Raw genomic sequence first — 18,808 nt, 5'->3', positions numbered from 1 at the left:
CCCTCCCTCCCTCCCTCCCTCCTTCCTTCCTTCCTTCCTTCCTTCCTTCCTTCCTTCCTTCCTTTGAAACAGAGTCTTGCTAAATTATCCAGGCTTGGCTTGGTCTTGGGATCCACTTTTCTCAGCCTTGCAGGTGCTGGGATGATAGGCACGCACCAAATCCTGGCATGGGGGTTGTAAGTGCCCCTACCCGGTCTTTATGTCCCTCCTCCCTCTCTAGTCAAGGAGGACTCTATCCTTGGTCCGTGGGGAAAGTGGCGCTGTCTGTGCGACATAGGCAAGCAGGAGCGCAGCCGTGAGGTGCTGGGCAAGGTGCCAGGCCCCGTGTTCATGGACCGTGAGAGCTTGCTGCAGGTGAGGCCCTGCCGGCAGCGGGACTGTGCGTCTTGCCGTCCAATGGACTGCGGCTGGAGGTTCTGAGCTGGTGAGCCCTGTGCAAGGAGGCAAGAAAGATGTGGCTGGCCAAAGTCTGCAGTAGCTGTGGAAGGTGTCAGCAAGGAGAGGCTAAGGGATGGGGTCAGGCTAGGAAGGGAAGGGGAGCAGGGAATCAGCTGGCCTTTAACTCATGGTGACCCTCCTGCACAGATAGTGAGTGTGGAGAAGGGTTGCTAGAGACACAAGAGATGGGACCCTAAGGGAGGGCATCAGGAATTCCAGGCAGAGTTCAGGTGTCCCCACTGCGACCAGGGAAGAGGCAGGGGTAATGGAATGGTGGAAGGAACTGGGAACCAGAGCTCAGCTGAGATGGGAGATAGGGTGGAGCTGCAGATCTCTTGAAACCTTGAGTGTCAAGAAAAGAACCCACGTGGTGGATGAAGATCCTGAACAGGAATCCGTGGGGGTCTGGAATCTCCATTAAGGGTAGGGGAGACTTGGCATGAGCCCTGTTTTCTTCCTAGTACTGGGGATTGAATCCTGGATGTTCGCCCTGAGGTACATCACCAACGTTTTGTTTGTTTATTAAGACAAAATCTTGCTATGTAGTCCAGGCAGGCCTTAAATTTATTATAAGGCCCAGTCTGGTCTCCAACTGTGGCGATCCTCCTGCTTCAGCCTCCTGAGTGCTGGGATTGCAATAGTGGGCTACCAGCCTGGCTTTCTTTTTATTTTCAGACCAGGTTTTGGTTGACTCACTAAGTTGCCCAGGCTGGAATTTGCCATCCTCCTGTCTCAGTCTCCCAGAGTGCTAGAGGCTTGGGTTGAGTGAGACAGTAGAAAGAAGTCCTGAGTATAGTGAAGATCTGAGTGGGCGACCAAGGGAGAGAGCTCAGGAACCCCAAGGTAGGGGTCCTGAGATCAGTGAAAGAAAAGAACCCCTAAATCCAGGGGGCAGACTCCCTATGTGAAAGGGAGAGGCCTGGAGTATTGGGATATGAATGCAAGGTGGGTGTTGAAGAACCAAGTTCTGGGGTTACAGTGATAGTTGACCTTCTAGGTCCAAAAGCAGTCTGAGCTGTGCCTCAGTTTCCTTTATTTTCTGTCTTGTCACTAGCCTCCCCAGGCAGAGCCCTTGAGGTCCCAGGGCGGAGTTTGCAAAGCGACCCTACCCACCCTGTACAGCGAACTACCTCCTCGGCGGAACCCTCCTGAACTACAATTCCCACAAGGCCACAGGGCAACGTTCACAGTTCCTGTTTCGCAAGGCCTGCGGGGACGTCGGGGCGTGTCCTGTGTATCAATTGGTCAGAATCTAGCGGGCTCGGTGGGTCCGCGGGAAAGACGCAGGGACCGGAACCTGCTCCGTTGGTTACTGCAGGTGTTGGCGGCGTCAGCATGGACCTCAGCGAGCTAGAGAAGGACAATACTGGCCGCTGTCGCCTCAGCTCACCTGTGCCTGCCGTGTGTCGCGAAGAGCCCTGTGTTCTGGGCGTGGACGAAGCTGGCCGGGGACCCGTGCTGGGTGGGCTCGCAGGGCTGGGGATGTGAAGGGCGTGATGCAAAGATTAGGGTCTGGTTTGGGGTGGGGCAGTGATCTTGGGAAGATCAAGGACACCAGAGAAAGCTGGGGTGATGGGACTCGGGCTGCAGCTTCCGAGGGCTCTCTGCTTTCTTTCATCCGGCTCTTGGAAACCTGATCTCCCTCCTCCCCAGGCCCAATGGTCTACGCCATCTGTTATTGTCCCCAGTCCCGCCTGACAGATCTGGAGGCCCTGAAAGTAGCAGGTGAGCCTGAAGTGTGCAACTGGGGATGGATCCCTGCAGGTGCAGGGGGCAGGTGGACAGTGGAGGGGAGCATAGGAATTGAGAGAACTGGCCGCCCCCTTTTTGTTCAACCTCCTCCCAGACTCAAAGACCCTGTCGGAGAACGAGCGGGACAGGCTGTTTTTGAAAATGGAGGAGGACCGGGACTTTGTGGGCTGGGCCCTGGACGTGCTGTCTCCAAACCTCATCTCCACCAGCATGCTTGGGCGGTGAGGGTCCCTGACAGCTTGGCGTGGAGGGACAGCCAACGTGAATGGGTTGGGTCCTGTGGCTGGAATGAGGCCAACTGAGCCCTGTCCCCACTGCTGCAGGGTCAAATACAATCTGAACTCCCTCTCCCACGACACAGCCTCAGGGCTGATCCAGTATGCATTGGACCAGGGTGTGAATGTCACCCAGGTGAGCCAACCTTTTTTTTTCTTTTTAATCATTTTGATTACCTTTGGATAAAAATGGGTGGGTTAAAAAAGAAAAGTACAATGGGTGTTAAAAGGATCGTTTGTTGGGGCCAGGCAGATGGCTCAGTGGAATAAGCGCTTGCAGGGGCCTGAGTTCAATCCCCGGTTCTGCCAAAAAAAAAAAAAAAAGTATAGTTTGTGGTTAATATGTACAAGGTCCTGGATCATTTCCATCCTTCCCAAAATAAGGAAAGTGAAATTCTAGGGGGGGAAAATTGCAGTGGGCAGGTTAGCATGAGGTCCATTGTGAATGCATTCCTTTTGCCCTAACGTGTGGCACACTTGTCTGCTCCATACCCTCTTCTAAAGGTCTGGAACAAATCCTACATCCTTCTGCCTTCCCACAGCATCTGTCCTAAGCCAGTCCCCCTCCCCTAGGCCTGCCCAGCTCCCTCCCTGGCCCCCACCTCCAGCCCTCTCCTCTTCAGTCTGCTCCCCACGCGGCAGACCGACATCTTTGTGAAATGTAAATCTTGACATTTAATTTTATGATCACGGTGGAAATTAAATTGGGAAGTTACGTCAAATGGGGGAGAACGAGTTTAAATTATCAGGGAGAAACATGCATTGGCCTGGCATTGATTTCTGGGCGGCAAAGAACAGGCTGTTCCGAGAAGATGATGGGGAAATGCACCTGATGTAGGGGACGCAGCATGCAGGCTGTGCTGAGGAGGAGCCTGTGGGCCTGTGCTTGCTCAGCGGTGGGCCTGCAAACTGGCGTAGCTGTGGAGGTGCTGTGCACCCTCCTCAGTTTGTGGACCTCACCTCTGCGCTCCGGGCTCGAGCCAGCGCACCGCTCCTGAGCATTCTCTGCAGGCTCCCAGTCAGGACCTGTGTACCAGCTGTTCCCGCCTCCTGAGCACTCTTTTCCAGATCTTCACGTGCCTGCCTTCCTTCCCCTCCTCCTTCAAACCTTTTTTCAATAGTCACTTCCTTGGATCTTCTCTGAACCTTACTTTTTGCTGCTTCAAATTATGACCATCAGGCTTGGTGAGGCATGCTTGTAATTCCAGCGCCTGAGAGGCTGAGGCATGAGTATCCCCATGAGTGAAAGCCCAGCGCATAGTGAGACCCTGTAGACCTTGTATACCCTGTACTCAATGCAAAAAAAAAAAAAAAAAAAAAAAAAAAAACCAGCCTAGAGTACATAACAATAATAACAAAAATTATAGCTTATTTTAACTCTTTGGTGCTCTTTATTCTTTTTTTTTTTTTTTGGTGGAACCGGGGATTGACTCAGGCCCTTGTGCTTGCCAGGGAAGCACTTATTCCACTGAGCCATCTCCCTGGCACCACTCTATTCTTTATCCTGTTTTTTTTTTTGGGGGGGGCGGGGAGGGCTAATTAGGAATCTAATTCAGGACCTTTTGCTTGCCAGGCAGGCTCTTGTGCCACTGAGCTGTATCCCCAGCCCTTTGTTGTTGTTTTTTTCCAGAACTGGGGATTGAACTCAGGCCCTTGCACTTGCCAGGGAAGCACTTATTCTACTGAGCCATCTCCTCGGCCCTAGCCCTTTTTTTTTTTTTTTCCCAGCCCTTTCTTTTTGAGACAGGGTCTCTCTATGTAGCCCACCCAGGCTGGCCATGAACTTGTGGCAATCCTCCTGCCTCAGCCTGCCAAGTGCTGGGATTTCGGGTGTGCATCTTCAGGTCCTCTTGTTTTTTTTTGTCTAAAATAAAATATATTTTGTCAGGGCTGGGGCTATAGCTCAGTGGTGGCCTAGCATGTGTGGTGGCCTCAATCTCCAGCACCATAGAAAAAGTATGTGGGTACAGTGGGAACAGTAAGTGAAAGGCTGAGAGGTTGGATCCCTTGCCTAATTGTTTCTTCAGCTATTTATTGACTGAATATGTTGTTTTCCTTTTTTTGTTGGTTTGTTTTCTGCAGTGGCTAGGATCGAACTCGGATCCCTGCACGTGCCAGTCATCAGGCGCTTATGCCACTGAGCTGTCTCCGTGGCCCAACTGAATACATTTTTTTGGGCGGGGGGGGGGGGGACCAGTGATTGAACTCAGGCCCTTGTGCTTGCCAAGGAAGCGCTTATTCCACTGAGCCATCTCCCCGGCCCCCTCTGAATACATTTTTGTCACCATGACAGGTATTTGTGGACACCGTGGGGCTGGCAGAGACATACCAGGAGCGGCTGCAGAAGCGATTCCCTGACATTACAGTGACTGTCAAAGCCAAAGCGGATGCCCTGTATCCTGTGGTCAGCGCTGCCAGCATCTGTGCCAAGGTCAGGGCCTGCTGGCTACTGCCAGCTTCTGGCATGCCCTTGAGCATGGGGCAGGCAGGTGGTGGAGGCGGGGGAGAGTCCCAGCTCCTGTTGTGCCCCAGGTGGCTCGAGACCAGGCTGTGAAGAGCTGGCAGTTCGTGGAGAAAGTGCAGGACCTGGATGCTGACTATGGCTCTGGCTACCCCAACGGTGAGCAGAGGATGTCCCGTATGTCTCACTATGTAGTCCAGGCTGGCCTTGAACTCATTATGTAGCCCAGGCTAGTCTCCAGCTTGCCTCTATTCTGCTGCCTAAAGGTGGAGCACTGGGCAGGGCACCTCAGTGGTAGAGGTGCATTTCAAGGGCCAGCCAAATAGCTCAGCGGATGAAAGAGCTTGCAAGCAGGAGCAGGGGCCAGGGGTTCGATCCCTGCGCTTGCCATGCTGGCCCCACCCCCAGGGCACACTGAGACTGCAATTGAGCCTGTAATCCCAGCTCTTGGGAGGCTGTAAACAGGCGGATCACTACTAGTATGATCTAATAGTGAGACCCTGAACACCCTGTAGACCCTTCCCTAAAAAATACCAAAAAAAAAAAAAAAAAAAAGAAAAGAAAAAAGAGGTGCATTTCACGTGCTCAACTCTGACATTGTTCCCCAGCACCAAAGATAAAGTGAGGAATCAGCAGCTGGGTTTGAGGGGTTTACTGATTGGGGGCTCAGGAAGGGGCTGGCAGTTGGGTAGAGCAACAGAGGTAGCCTGTGGGCTAGAACTCGGGAAGCTAAAACCACTTTGGAATTGGGCATGGTGGAACACACCTGCATCCCAGTACACTGGGAGGCCAAGGCAGGAGGGCTGAAAGTTCCAGCCCAGCCTGGGCAGTGCAGCAAATCCCACAGACACTGTCTCAAAAGTAAAAGGACAGGGTATGTATCTGCTGCACAGGTCCTGGGTTCAATTCCCAGTAGCACCCCCCCCTTCTCCCTCCGCACCCTCCAAAAGAAAAAGGCAAATTCCATGAAATGCTTGTCTCATGATCCTTGTCCTTGGGGCCAGTGGATTTTGTTGTTGTTGTTGTTTTGGTCTTTTTGAGACATGTTCTCACTGTGCAGTTCAGGCTGGCCTTGAGCTCACCTTGTAGCCCAGTCTGGGCTTAACTCCCAACAATCTTCCTGCCTCAGCCTTGCAGTTCCAGTGAGGGGATTACAGGCGTGGGTGTGTGGCTCAAGGGAGTGTTTTAAAGGAATTTGCCCCATAAGCTGCACTACTTTCTTTTTTTCTGTCAGTACTGCAGATTGAATACAAACCCTTTGGCCTGACCTATATCCCTAAACCTATTTAAAAATTTTGACAGGATCTTTTTTTTTTTTTTTTTTTTTGTCTTTTTGAGACAGGGTCTCACTATGCCGTTCAGGCTAGCCTTGAGCTCATTTTGTAGCCCAAGCTGATGCTGAACTTGTAACAGTCTCCTGCCTCATCCTCCCCAGCACTTGGATTACAGGCTTGTGCCACCAGCCCTATTTAAGGCAAGATTTTGCTGAGTTTGCTGAGTACCCCAGGCTGGGCTCACACTTGCTGTCCCCTGCCTTAGCCTCCCGCAGCGCTGAGATGGCATCATGAGCCCAGCGACCAGGTGCCTTGCGGGAGGCGGGACTTGCCTACCTGTACAAAGGGCTGAGGCTGGAAGGAGACAGTGACAGAGCAGCCTCAGGGACTTGGGAGGAATCCAGCGTGCCTGGGGAGGGGCTCAGCTGTCCCTCTGTGCTCAGCGCTGTTGCAATCACTGTCCCTCCAGACCCCAAGACGAAAGCCTGGCTGAGGAAGCACGTAGAGCCCGTGTTTGGCTTCCCACAGCTTGTCCGGTTCAGCTGGCGTACAGCCCAGGCCATCCTGGAGAAGGAGGCGGAAGGTGTTACATGGTGGGTGTCACCCGGGTGTCCTGGGCGGCAGGGCAGGAGGCTGAGCCTCAGCCAGAAGTGGTCAGTGCCCCCCTTTCTCCCAGGGAGGACTCAGCAGCCGAGGAGCAGGAGGGATCCAGGAAGATCACATCCTACTTCCAAAGCGAAGGCCCCCAGGCACGCCCCCCACACCGGTACTTCCAGGAACGTGGCCTGGAGTCAGCCACTGCCCTCTAGGAGCCAGCCAGCTGCCCTGTGCTGGCCTCCCTGCCTCCAGGATTAAAGTTGTTTGAGGACAAACTGAGTCCAAGGGCTATACTTAGGGAACAGGGGGCATGAGGGTGGTGCTTACCAGGGGAACGGCTGCTACCTTTTGGAACCTAAATGGAATGGGCGTTGTGCAGTTGACCATTTGATTTTAAGGGTGGGAGGAGCTGTTGTTGATTTTTTTTTTTTTTTGGCGGTACTGGGGAATGAACTCAGGACCTTGCACTTGCCAGGCAAGCACCTGTTCTACTGAGCTATCTCCCCGGCCCAGGGCTGTTGTTGAGACAAGGTCTCACTATGTAGTTCAGGGTGGCCTTGAACTCAGGACCACACTCCTGCCTCCACCTCCTGGGTGCTGGGGTGACAAGCATGTGCTACCATGCCCAGTGTTGCTGTTGTGCCCTGACTCCCTATCCAGTGCTCTTTCCCACTTCTGGTTCTCTGTGCCTGATTCTCCTTTGGGGAAGCTACCCCTCTCCTGCTGTCAGCCCCCCTCAGGCACCATCATAACCCAGATCGGGCCAGCAGGACACAGTGTCCCCTGGGCACTGTCATTGGTGTGGTGATGAGCTAATGGATTGATGCCTGCCAGGCCAGTGCGTCTACTAACAGGCCATGTCACGGCCCCTGGGTCGTGGGGTCACTGCCCATGTTTGCTGCTATGAGGAGCTCTTGTCCAGAGTGTAGTAGAAAAATACACAGAGATTGAGTGTGTGAGTACGGCGCTGGAGATTGAACCCCAGGGAAACTGAAGTTTTCCTAGCCCCTTTTATTTTGATACAGGGTCTTCCTACATTGGCCAGGCTGAGCTCTAACTTGTGAACCTCCTGCCTCAGCCTCCCAGAGTGCTGGGATTACAGGCATGCACCACCAGAGCCTTGTAGATTTCTAACATCCTGTGAAACCCTGGATCCAGCCTTCCCAGAAGCATCCTCTGTTTCAGCTGAAAGACACTTTGCTGAGTGAGTTTCACAGCTGAATAAAGCCCAAGCGCTCCTCCCCAAGGAGACCCTTTCCATGCTACCTCACCCTCCCAGAGGACAGGGAAAGGCTGATCTACCCATCTCCATATCACCTGGAATATGAATCATTAAAGGGACATTGTCCCTACATTATTTTTAAAGGCAGGGTCTCTCTACGTAGCCCAGACCAGACAGAATTCACGGTGATCCTCCTGCTTCAGCTTCCCCTTCTGTTGGGGAGGGTGCAGGCTCTCCTAGGCCTGTTGTAGGAGGATTTAGTGCTGTGTAGTGAGACCCCTCGCTTTCCAACAATTCTTGTCCCAAGGAGCAGCCACACCAAAAGTTCTGGCAGAGCCTTTATTAAGAGGGAGGAGACAGTGCCTGAATTTGGGTCGCTTCCGGAGGTGGCTGCTAGGGGCCGCTGCCGCTGCCGCTGCCACTGCCCAAGGCGTCCGGAACAGAAGGATGAGTTTCCCGGGCATGCCGGCTGGGTCCGCAACGGGGAGACACCGATGTGGGGAGGTTGAGGCAATGGCGGGAGCCAGGAGCTGCGACTGGCAGGGCGACACCCAGGGCTGAGCGACAGAGGTCCACCCCATCGGTGAAGGTCTGGGCCAGAGAAGGGGTGGGATTAGAGCCCCGCTCTGAGGAGTCTAGGTTGCAGGGGACGAGGCCTGGGGAGAGCCCAACTGCTGTTTGTCACATGTGAGGTTGGGAGTTGGACAGGGCATTGGAAGAATCACTGGGTCCTCATATCCAGATTTCCTTTGGGTGTGTGTGTGTGTGTGTGTGTGTGTGTGTGTGTTTTGTTTTGGTACCCGGAATCAAACTCAGAACCTTGCCTTTGCTAGGCAGGCATCACTCCCCTGAGCTATATCCCTGGCCCTTTAAAATTATTTTTTGTATTTCAGGACAGGGTCTCACTACATAGGTCAGACTCGGTAGTTACCCTGTTTTTAGCCTCCCAAGTACTGGGTTTACAGGCGCGTGCCACCATGCCCAGTCTCAATCGCAGTCTCAGCTTGCCCCAGGGGCCGGGTGGGCAAGGCACAGGGCTGGTGGGGATGGGCAGATCGAACCCAGTGAAGCCTGGCTGCTGTCTGCCTAAGCAAGTGCTTTAATCCTCTGAGCTCTTTGACCGGCCCCCTTTTTTTTGTTTTTTAAGGTGAGCTCTGGATGTGCAGCTCAGGCTGGCCTTGAGCTCAGAGCATCCTCCTGCCTCAGTCCCCTGAGTGCTTGGGTAACTGGCCTGTGCCACCATCCCCAACCTAGAAAGGACTTGGACAGGCTGGATGGATGGAGATGGGGCACTGGCCCTGCGAGACAACATCAAGGCAGGACGTCTGTCTCCCGCGCTCGCCCTCTGCCCCACACTCACCTGCCCATAGGTGCGGCAGCTGGGTGCGCAGGCCCTGTCTTCTGAGGTCGGCAACCAGGTTGGGCCACAGGCAATATCAGCTTTGCAGGTGGTGAGCCTGGAGTAACGTGGAGAGAGCAGCTCAGGGCCTCGATGGCAGGTGTAGGTAGTAATACTCCTGCTCTCCAAGTCCCTGCCCACTGGTGGCCCAGCGTCTGGTCCTGGCCCTGTTGCTCTTTGTTTCTTTCAGACAAGGTCTCACTGTCTAGGTCATATAGTCCTTAAACTCACAATGAAGCTCATGGCTGGCCACAAGCTCCATGTAGTCTTCCTGCCTCAGCCTCCCAAGTGCTGGAATTATAGGCATGTGCCACCACACTTGGTAGCTTCTTTCTTACAATGAACTTTTATTTGTTTTTGATGTGCTTGTGATTGATCTCGGGACCTTCCACATGCTAAGGAAGTATTCTACTCCTGAGCCATACTACACTACGCCAGGTGCATAGATAATCGTGGCTCATACTCCTAACCAGGCTACGTCACACAGCCTCATCTCTATAGCGTGTGTTCCAGTGAGCCCCGTAATGCCCCTTTTTTCTCTTTTTAGAAAATATTTCTTAAATTTATTTATTCATTTACTTATTTTGTATAGGTTCTCTGCTATGTAGCTCCGACTCATAGTAATCTTCCTGTCTCAGCCTCCCCAGCGCTGGGATTACACTTACACGCCACCACGCTCGGTTTTACTGCTATCTTTTATTTTCTCTTTTCAATCAAGAGGTTCTATATTTTAAAAAACTCCACACCTTCCTGGCATGGTGGTCCAAGCACTGTGGGAGGCTGAGGCAGGAGAAATGAAAATTTGAGCTTAGAGTAGGCAATTTAGAGACCGTATACAAAAATTATTTTAGGGGCCGGGGAGATGGCTCAGTGGAATAAGTGCTTCTCTGGCAAGTGGAAGGGCCTGAGTTCAATCCCCGGTTCCAGAAAAAAAAAAAAAAAAAAATTAAATAAACGTGGGGGGCCAGAGAGATGGCTCAGTGGAATAAGTGCTTCCCTGGCAAGCACAAGGGCCTGAGTTCAATCCCCGGTTCTGCCAGAAAAAAATAAAATAAAAAATTAAATAAAAGTGGGGGCTGGCCAGATAGCTCAGTGGATTAAAGCACCTGCTTAGGCAGATGCAGGGACCAGGGTTTGATCCCTGGCATTCTGTGCTGGCCCTACCCCCTGGGACGTACTGAGACAGTGACTGATACTGGGCTTGGTGGCGCATGCCTATAATCCCAGTGCTTGGGAGGCTGAAAACAGGAGGATCATTACGGGTCCGATCTGTGTAGTGAAACCCTGTAGACCCTGTACTAAATGTAAATAAAGGACTTTTTTTTTTTTTTTTTTTTTTTTTTGGTGGAACCAGGGATTGAACTCAGGCCTTTATGCTTTCCAGGGAAGTGCTTATTTCCACTGAGCCATCTGCCTGGCCCTCTAAATGAACATAAATAAATAAATAAAGTAAAAGCACTAGTGATGTACTTCAATGTGAAAACCATAGGTTCAATTCTCAGTGCAAAAAAAAAAAAAAAGTTTAAAAATATTAGCAGCCAGGCTGGCGGTACATCCCTGAAATCCCAGCATTCAGGAGGCTCAAACAGGATTGCCATGAATTCAAGGCCAGCCTGAGCTACCTAGTGAATTCAAAGTCAGCTTGGAATACATAGTGAAACCCTCTCTCTCTCTCTCTCTCTCTCTCTCTCTCTCTCTCTCTCTCTCTCACACACACACACACACACACACACACACACACACGCAAAACAAAACAATAGGCAAACTTTCCCACCCATGAGAGGCCATGCCCCCAATTGCCATCTTTAAAGCCAGAGGTCCTCAGGGGCTGGGGAGATAGCTCAGCAGTCTAAGTGCCTTTGTGGAAAGAACAAGGACCTGAGTTCCATCCCTGGTGAAACTAGGTGTGGTGGCACACACCTGCAATCCCTGCTCTGGGGAGGCTGAGACAGAAGGATCACTACAAGTCCAAACTGTGTAGCAAGAGCCTATACCAAATAAATAATTTTTTTTCTGTATTTTAGGGAAGGGTCTACAGGGTGTTCAGGGTCTTACTAGTAGATTGAACTCGTAGTGATCAGCCTGTTTACAGCCTCCCAAGAGCTGGGATTACAGGCGCGTGTCACCACGCCCAGTCTCAGTTGCTGTCTCAGCGTGCCTCAGTGGGATCAAACCCCCAGCCCCTGAGCCTGAGAGCCCCTGAGCCTGCTAGCAGGTGCTCTAATCCCCTGAGCTATTTGGCTGGCCCTCTTTTTATTTATTTATTTATTTAAATGTTTCCTTTATTTATTTGTTTATTTTATGGTCAGCTCAGCCCACCCTGGGGGCGGGGCTGGCATGGCATGTGGTGCTGGGGATTGAACCAAGGTCCCTGCATGTTTGCCTAAGCAGGCACTTTAGACCACTGAGCTATCTTGCCTGCCCGGCCCTCTTTTTTTTTTTTTTTTAAAGCCAGGTCATACATACTTCACCTCTATACACAGGTCCCTTGGGTGGCTGCAGGCGGGACAGGCACTTTAACCGCTCCAAGCTGGCCAAGAGCCTCAAGCCCCAGCCTAGCTTCCCCCTTCCCATCCCTGGGCCCTCTCCTTCCTCCCCAGCCCCCAGTACCAGGTCTCGCAGAGCTCAGCACAGAGTGGTGGGGCCCGGCGCAGGCCTAGTAGCAGCAGGCGGAAGCGATGGTGAAGGATGCTCTGCAGATGTCCCAGGAAAGATTTGCATCTAGACCTTAGAGACAAGGCAGATGGTCAGGACCCAGGTAAGAAGGTAGGGTCTTGATTCCAGGCAGAGCCACACTAGGGGGTCAATGTACTCACCCAGGGCTCGGCGCCCCACAGAGCTCCCAGGTAGCTCCAGGGTCCTGCTCCCTGGGTCTGTCCACCTCGGAGGGACAACAAGGCGCTGGCAGTGGAGCTGCCTTCGAGCCAGGGGCTTGAATCATCAGGTAAGGTTGTGGAAAGGAGGCTGGAGAGTCCCCTAACAAAGGACACTACAATCACACCAGGCCACTCAAAGAGCAAACTCTCGAGGAGTGATGTGGCTCACAGTAGTCATCCCAGCTCTAAGGAGGCTGAGGTGGGAGGATCACCTTGAGTTTGAGGCCAGCCTGGGCTGCATAGTTAGATATTGTCTCAGAAAACCAAAACCCAAATCAAACATGAAACAGAAAGATTCTTCTCGGGCCACAGGTGTACTTCTAGCAGGAATGATTGTATCACTTGTAATCAGCTTAGATTTGCCTGGTGCCTGGAAATGGTATAAGTGTTCCTATGTTTAATCTTTCAGAAGGCCTCTCTGGTGGCCTGGAGAGGTACAGGTGTGAACTAGTAGATCTGGGATTTGGATTGGTTTGCTTTTGTCAGTGGGTTGTTGTTGTTATTATTTGGTCCTGGGAATTGAACTCAGGACCTTGTGCTTGCCAGGCAGGTGCTTGTACCACTGAGCTGTATCCCTGTCCCATGTTGTTGGCAGTGACGGTTTTATTTATTTATTTATTTTAAATTTATTTATTTATTTAAGTCTCTCTGTGTGTGTGGCCAGCTCAGCCCACCAGGGGGCGGGCTGGCTGGCATATGGTGCATGGGGGATTGAACTGTGGTCCCTGTGCTTTGCTAAGCTTGTTCTAAGTAGGTGCTTTAGACCACTGAGCCATCTCACCAGCCCAGGTTTTATTTATTTATGGCTTTTTTGTTTGTACCAGGAATTGAACTCAGGACCTTGCACCTGCCAGGCAGGTGCTGTGCCACTGAGCTATATCCCTGACCCCTGGCCCATATTGTTGGGTTGTTTATTTTATTTTGTTTTGTTTTTAGATGGTACCAGGGTTTGAACACGGGACCTTGCACTTGCCAGGCAGGCGTTTATGCTACTTAGCTATAACCTCAGCCCCAGTTTATTTCTTTTGAAATAGGATCTGGCATTGTTTCTCAAGCTGGAAATCCTCCTGCTTCAGCCTTCCAAGTGCTGGGATTAACATGTGTGCTGCCAAGCCCAGCTCAGAGTCTCTGCTCTGACACATCCCTCTCGGCCACCTGGAGCCCCCTGAAGGACATCCTGGCATTGCTTTGGTAGAATAGGGGTTCCTGAACAGCGGGGGTTCAGTGGGGTCTGGGCACTCACCTTCCAGTTGCAGCTCTTCTGTGTCCAGTTTAGCTGCCAGCCCATGGCAGTCATGAGGCCTGGCTTGAGGAGGGCGACTCCCACCACAGGCCCCTAGTAGTATCCATGCCAGGGTTGGTGGCAGGGCCCAGGCCAGGCCCCTGGGCCGAGTGTTGCTCTTGCAGGCCATGTCTTCCTCGGATAAGAGCAGCTGGGCTGGAGACGTGTGTGTGGTGGGTCCTTTCTGGATTCAGGGTAGCACTCAGACAGGTGGCACTGGGGATGAGCCCCCAGTGAGCCCTTCACTTCCGGCACCTGGGGTCCGTAGAGCTGCTTTTGACTCCAGTGCCCCTCATGTCCCTTCCACCCTTCAGGACTAGATGCCACCCTCCAGCAGGTCTCCTTGACCCTGCGGTCCTCAGCACTTAACACTGTCCTCAGGGCCGAGAGGGCCGTCCCAGATCTTCCAGTCCCCCTCCTTGGCCATAATTCCTCCCTCTCTTTGTCCAGCCTCCTCCCTCCCTGCCAGCCTGGCTCAGGGTCACCTTCTCTCAGCTTACAATCGGCTTAGGAGCTGCCACCAGCACTGCATAAGCTTGGGACCCAGCTTGACTGTACCAGAGCTGGGATCACAGTGGGGTCCCGAAGGTACACGTTGGGGAGGCTTCCTGTTTGTGGAACCCAGAGGAGCCCCTTCCCGCCTCCCAGGCCCAGCCCCTCACCTGTGAGCCGGGACTGGGGTATGGCGTCTGCTGGGACTGCTCAGGAGTCAGGCACGGGGCAGCAGAAAGGGGTGTGGCTAGAAATGTGGGTGGGGCTTCCTATAGTCCCACCCCTGGCCCGCCTACAGAAGCCTGTAGATTTGGGACTTGTGTGTATATCTGTGTGCTAGCCCTGATACTGGGCTTTTGTCTTAAACTATATCTGTGGGGTGTGTGTGTGTGTGTATTCAGAATCTTGGTGTGTCCTGGGCCAAATGTGTGCAGTTAGTGTATATATAAAAATAAATCTGGGGGGAAAATAAATAAACCTGGGGGAGTCAGGGGAGGTGGTACACTCCTGTAATCTCAGTGCTGAAGAGGCTGAAGCAGGAAGATGGATACAAGTTCAAGGCCATAGGTGCCATGCCACCTCCTGGGGAGACCTTTCACCTGTGATCACTCCAGCCAAGTCTCCTTGAGTCTCCTCCATCCTTGCGCTGGGATCAGGATTCGCATGAGAGTTGACACAAGGGTGCGTAATCTGTGTCTTCTCTCAGACCTGCTGAAGCTAGAGCTTCGTGGCATCCAGGAAGGAAATACTAATACTCCTATATGTCTGTATTTGTGTGAAGTTTTAATAAATTTTAAAGAGTGCAAAAAAAAAAAAAAAAGTTCAAGGCCAGCCTGGATTACATAGCCAGACCTTGTCTCAAAACAAGCACACACACACACACACACACACACACACACCCCAAAAAACTAAAAGCAAAATAATGACGTGTGTGTGCATGTGTGTGTGCATGCACTTGCGTGTGTGCAGGGGTAGATAGTAATCTTTTGAAGATGCTCTAGGTCACTCAGTGGGGTTGACAAAGAGTTAACAAGGGAACATTGTCATGCTTGTTGTGTGTCTGTCTGAAACTTGTGCTTGTGTGTGTCGTGGATCCATCTGGGGCACCTGTAGGTGTGTCTCTGCGAACACTTCTGTTCCCCTCATTCATTCAGCTAACGCCTTCAGAGCAGTACTTCGTGCCAGGCTCTGGGAGGCGGTAGTGAGCAGGACACAACACTTCACACACACACTGGTGGCAGAGTTGGTGGGAAGACAGCCCTGCAGGGGGCGTGGTGTTGGGAGAATAAGGGTGTCGGGTAAGGATCTGTGTGCAACTGGGCATCTTTGGTAGAGGAATACTGTGACAAGGGTGACGATGGCTGGCAAGGTTGCGCAGCAGACTAAGCACCTACATGGCAAGTGCAGGGACCAGGGTTTAATCCCTCGCATCACAGGCCGCTCGGGTGCCAGCCCCTTCATCCAGTGTGCTGAGCCAGCCACCTAGACTGGGCATGGTGGCACACCCCTGTAATCCCATCGCTGGGGAGGCTGAAAACAGGATCACTGCGAATTGGAGCCATATAGTGTGCCCCTGTATCAAATACATTAAAAAAAAAAATTCTGTGACAGAAAGGCTGTCTATTGAATACCCAGTGCTACTGCATTTGATATGTGTGTGCATCTGTGTTACCTGTGTGTACCTGTAATTTTCTCAAAGTGTTGGTTTCTGTGTGTGTGTGTGTGTGTTTATGTATGTTCCTGTGTAGGCCTGTGTTTCTATAGTATGGTTTGGTTTTTCTTTTTTCTTTCTCTTTTTTATATTTTAGAGAGGGATCTACAGGGTGTTCAGGGTCTACTAGATCGAACTTGTAGTGATCCGCCTATTTACAGCCTCCCAAGAGCTGGGATAACAGGCATGTGCCACCACACCCAATCTTAATTGCTGTTTCAGTGTGCCCCAGGGGCAGGGCCCACAGGCAGGCCCAGGGATCAAACCCAGACCTTGCACCTGCTTGTAGGTGCTTTAATCCGCTAAGCTATTTGGCTGGCCCTCTATAGTATGCTTTGATGTGTGTATATTTGCAGAATTTGCATGTCTGGCTGGTGTGGTGGTGCATGCCTATAATCCCAACACTCAGGAGGCTGAGGCAAAGATCATTTGGAGTTTGAGACCAGCCTGGGCTACAAAATGAGCTCAAGGCCAGCCTGAATAGCATAGCCAAACCCTGTCTCAAAAAGACAAAATAAACAAACAACCACTCAGGAAGCTGAGGCAGAAGGGAGATGTCTGGAATCTCAAGGCCAGTGTGGGTTACATAGTCAGTTTAAGGCCAGCAACACCCTATCTCAAGCAAATGAACAAGATAGAAGAATATATGTGACTATGTGGTACATACATGTGGGGAGTATGTGTCGATGTTTTTGTATGTCTGTATTTCCTAAGCACATGCTTCTAAGTGTGTTTTTGAAGAATGTATTTAAGTGTGTTTATATTTGTTGAGTATATGCTTGCAAAGTGTGGGCATTCATGTGTGTGTCTGCTGAACATGCGTGTTTGTGTTCATATTCATGTGTGTGCCTTCAGGATGAGCATAGGTGTTTTTGTGAACAGTGTCTGCTACCATTACCCACCTCATCTCCACCTCAAAATGAGACAGGATCTGTCTGATTCTCTTGTTTTGGAGGTTTGGTTTGGTTTTGTTTCTGGAAAGGGTCTTGTTGTGTAGTCCAGGCTGGTTTTGAACTCATTGGGATCCTCCTGCCTCGTACTCCCAAGTGAGTGCTGGAATTACAGATGTGTGTCACTGTGTGTAGCTTTTTTTTTTTTTTTTTTTTTTTTTTGACAGGGTCTCACTATGTAGCCCAGGCTGGCCTTGAACTCAATGTGAACCTCCTGCCTCAGCCTCCTGAGTGTTTGGATTACCTTACCTTCAAGGTCATCCTTGTCTGCCCCGTGTTTTTTTTTTTGCTGTACTTTCAGAACCTAAAGCACTGTGCTGGGGGCTGGAAAGATAGCTCAGTAGAATAAGCGCTTCCCTGGCAAGCTCAAGGTCCTGAGTTCAATTCCCGGTTCCGCCAAAAAATTAAAAAAAATAAATAAATAAAGCACTGCTGAACACAGTATGTGTTCAATAAACGTTGAGTAAAGGAGTACACGCTGTCTCTGAGTCTCCTGTAGACACCTAGGAATGTTCTGAGGCTTCAGCCAACAACACCTACAGAACCCAGCCTTCCTCCGGTCCATTTTGCTCTGGGTACTTTTGGGGACATAGCTCCTTTGTCCCTGGACTTTGTCTCCTGCCAGTCTGCACAGTCCACACAGTCCTCTCTCTCCTGGTCCTCGGCCTCTGAGCCTGAGCTGGGCTTTCAGCACCGCGGACAGGAGTGTGCAGGACCAGGACCACGGAGAGCTCCCACAGCCGCGGAGGCACTCAAGACTCCAGGATTCGGGCGGAGATAAACGCCTGTAGCGAGACGACCCAAACTGCCGTAAGAGGCACAGACCCAGCACGGGCAAGGGCGCAGAGACAGGGGCGAGCTTCTAGGAACCTCCCGGACCCAACCCAGACCCCGCTGTCACCTGGGAGGTCGGCAGGGGTCGCTCTCACCCGGTGACCCACCCTGCAGCCCTGGACCAGCTCCAGGATGCACCGTGGGGTGAGAAGCTGTCCCTCCCCCTACCCCACCCCCACCCCCACCCCAGTCCCCAGGCGGCAGCGCTCGCAGCACGCAGGGCCCAGAAGCCCTCCTCTCCAACTCTGAAAAGCATGATTGGCTTGGGCTCAGCTGTGTGAATGCGGGGCAAGATTGAAAATCGCTCTGGCTCCCCCATCCTGCTAACTACCAGCTAATCTCTTTTATGTAGTCCGACTTGGCCTGGCTCTTTAATCCTAAACGCGAGGGAGGAGTCGCTGAAGGGGCTACAGGTTGGGGTGAGGGTGGGGTGTGCATGGGAACGTTTTCCTTTTTTGATTCTTAAAATTTTTTATTAGTGCATATTTGCAGAACATACTGATTACTTTCCTGGGGGAGCTATGTGACACATCTTAATCCTTTTTCTTCCTCTTCCCTCTCTCCACCATCAATGTCTTTCTGAGGGGCACTTCCCCTGGGGTTTCCCACTATCAAGATGTCCCTATTGGGACTCCAGGATCTTGTGAATGTGGGCCATTTCCCACAATGCGGCTCGGGGTCTATCCTTAGGGACCCTCCCCTAGGTCCCACATGATGTCACCCATGGGGTATTTTCCTGAGGAAATGCCGCAGGGTGTGCAGGGTGGGGTGGCTTTGAAATGAAACAAGCCCTCTAAGACACCATCTGTCAGGAACGATTTTGAGGGTGGGTAACAGTTCTTTTTATTAACATTTTTATTTTTATTACTACACGTTTGCAGTACATATTAATTACATGCATCGTGGGGAGCTGGTGGAGGTGCACAGAGCATCTCAATTCTTCTGTGCCCTTCCAGGGAAGGCGGTTCTGGATTGGCGAGGGCATCTGTGGAGAAACTCGGTCTCCAGGGGAGGTGTCTCCTTGAGGGCTCTCTCTAGGGGTTTGCTTAGGGTCCACATTTCAGTGACTGTCTCCCTTAGGGAGCACCTTGTCTCGGGATCTACCCATGGGAATGAATGTCTCTTTCTCTCTGAAGGGTCTCTGGTTCCACGGCTCCCTTGGGGGCACCTGGAGGCTCCACCCTCTCTGCCCTCCAGTCTTCCCCAACACGGGCGGTGGTGGCCAAGGCCAGGCTGGGCGCCCAG

At 51.9% G+C, this 18,808-nt stretch overlaps 2 protein-coding genes across 4 annotated transcripts in view; one reads left to right on the top strand and one right to left on the bottom strand.

The window, feature by feature from the left end:
• Rnaseh2a (ribonuclease H2 subunit A) overlaps positions 1-7,061 on the top strand; it is a 12,489-nt gene extending 5,428 nt beyond the window's left edge. For 2 of the 3 annotated variants that reach the window (XM_023720168.1, XM_004635555.2), the window contains exons 2-10: positions 1,493-1,682; positions 1,757-1,900; positions 2,092-2,163; positions 2,285-2,411; positions 2,514-2,601; positions 4,759-4,896; positions 4,998-5,085; positions 6,670-6,793; positions 6,877-7,061. In XM_023720168.1, coding sequence (XP_023575936.1) covers positions 1,493-1,682; positions 1,757-1,900; positions 2,092-2,163; positions 2,285-2,411; positions 2,514-2,601; positions 4,759-4,896; positions 4,998-5,085; positions 6,670-6,793; positions 6,877-7,009 — 1,104 coding nt within the window. In that variant the 3' untranslated portion in view covers positions 7,010-7,061. The remainder of the gene's footprint in view (positions 1-1,492; positions 1,683-1,756; positions 1,901-2,091; positions 2,164-2,284; positions 2,412-2,513; positions 2,602-4,758; positions 4,897-4,997; positions 5,086-6,669; positions 6,794-6,876) is intronic. The other variant, XM_023720169.1, reaches the window with a different exon arrangement.
• A 1,351-nt stretch (positions 7,062-8,412) lies between these two features.
• On the bottom strand, positions 8,413-13,727 carry Rtbdn (retbindin). Its single transcript, XM_004635642.2, has 5 exons — positions 13,538-13,727; positions 12,235-12,394; positions 12,029-12,139; positions 9,380-9,476; positions 8,413-8,610 (listed from the first exon to the last, which is right to left on the bottom strand). Exons 1-5 carry the CDS (start codon positions 13,704-13,706, stop codon positions 8,413-8,415), a joined length of 735 nt encoding a protein of 244 aa, XP_004635699.1. The 5' UTR covers positions 13,707-13,727.
• Positions 13,728-18,808: the final 5,081 nt, after the last annotated feature.

This window comes from Octodon degus, unplaced genomic scaffold (assembly GCF_000260255.1).
Source record: "Octodon degus isolate 3935 unplaced genomic scaffold, OctDeg1.0 scaffold00073, whole genome shotgun sequence".
NCBI lineage: Eukaryota > Metazoa > Chordata > Mammalia > Rodentia > Octodontidae > Octodon > Octodon degus.
Note: the sequence above shows the minus strand (reverse complement) of the source record. Positions and strands in the feature narration are given on the sequence as shown.

What these genes read in the sequence shown, in the direction of transcription:
- Rtbdn (XM_004635642.2), bottom strand. Translation starts at nt 13,706, where the DNA reads ATGGCCTGCAAGAGCAACACTCGGCCCAGGGGCCTGGCCTGGGCCCTG. An exon ending in AGAAGAGCTGCAACTGGAAG is followed by an intron (nt 12,395 to 13,537) that starts GTGAGTGCCCAG and finishes GTCCTTTGTTAG; the next exon opens with GGGACTCTCCAGCCTCCTTT. An exon ending in GCTGCCGCACCTATGGGCAG is followed by an intron (nt 8,611 to 9,379) that starts GTGAGTGTGGGG and finishes TCTCTGGCCCAG; the next exon opens with ACCTTCACCGATGGGGTGGA.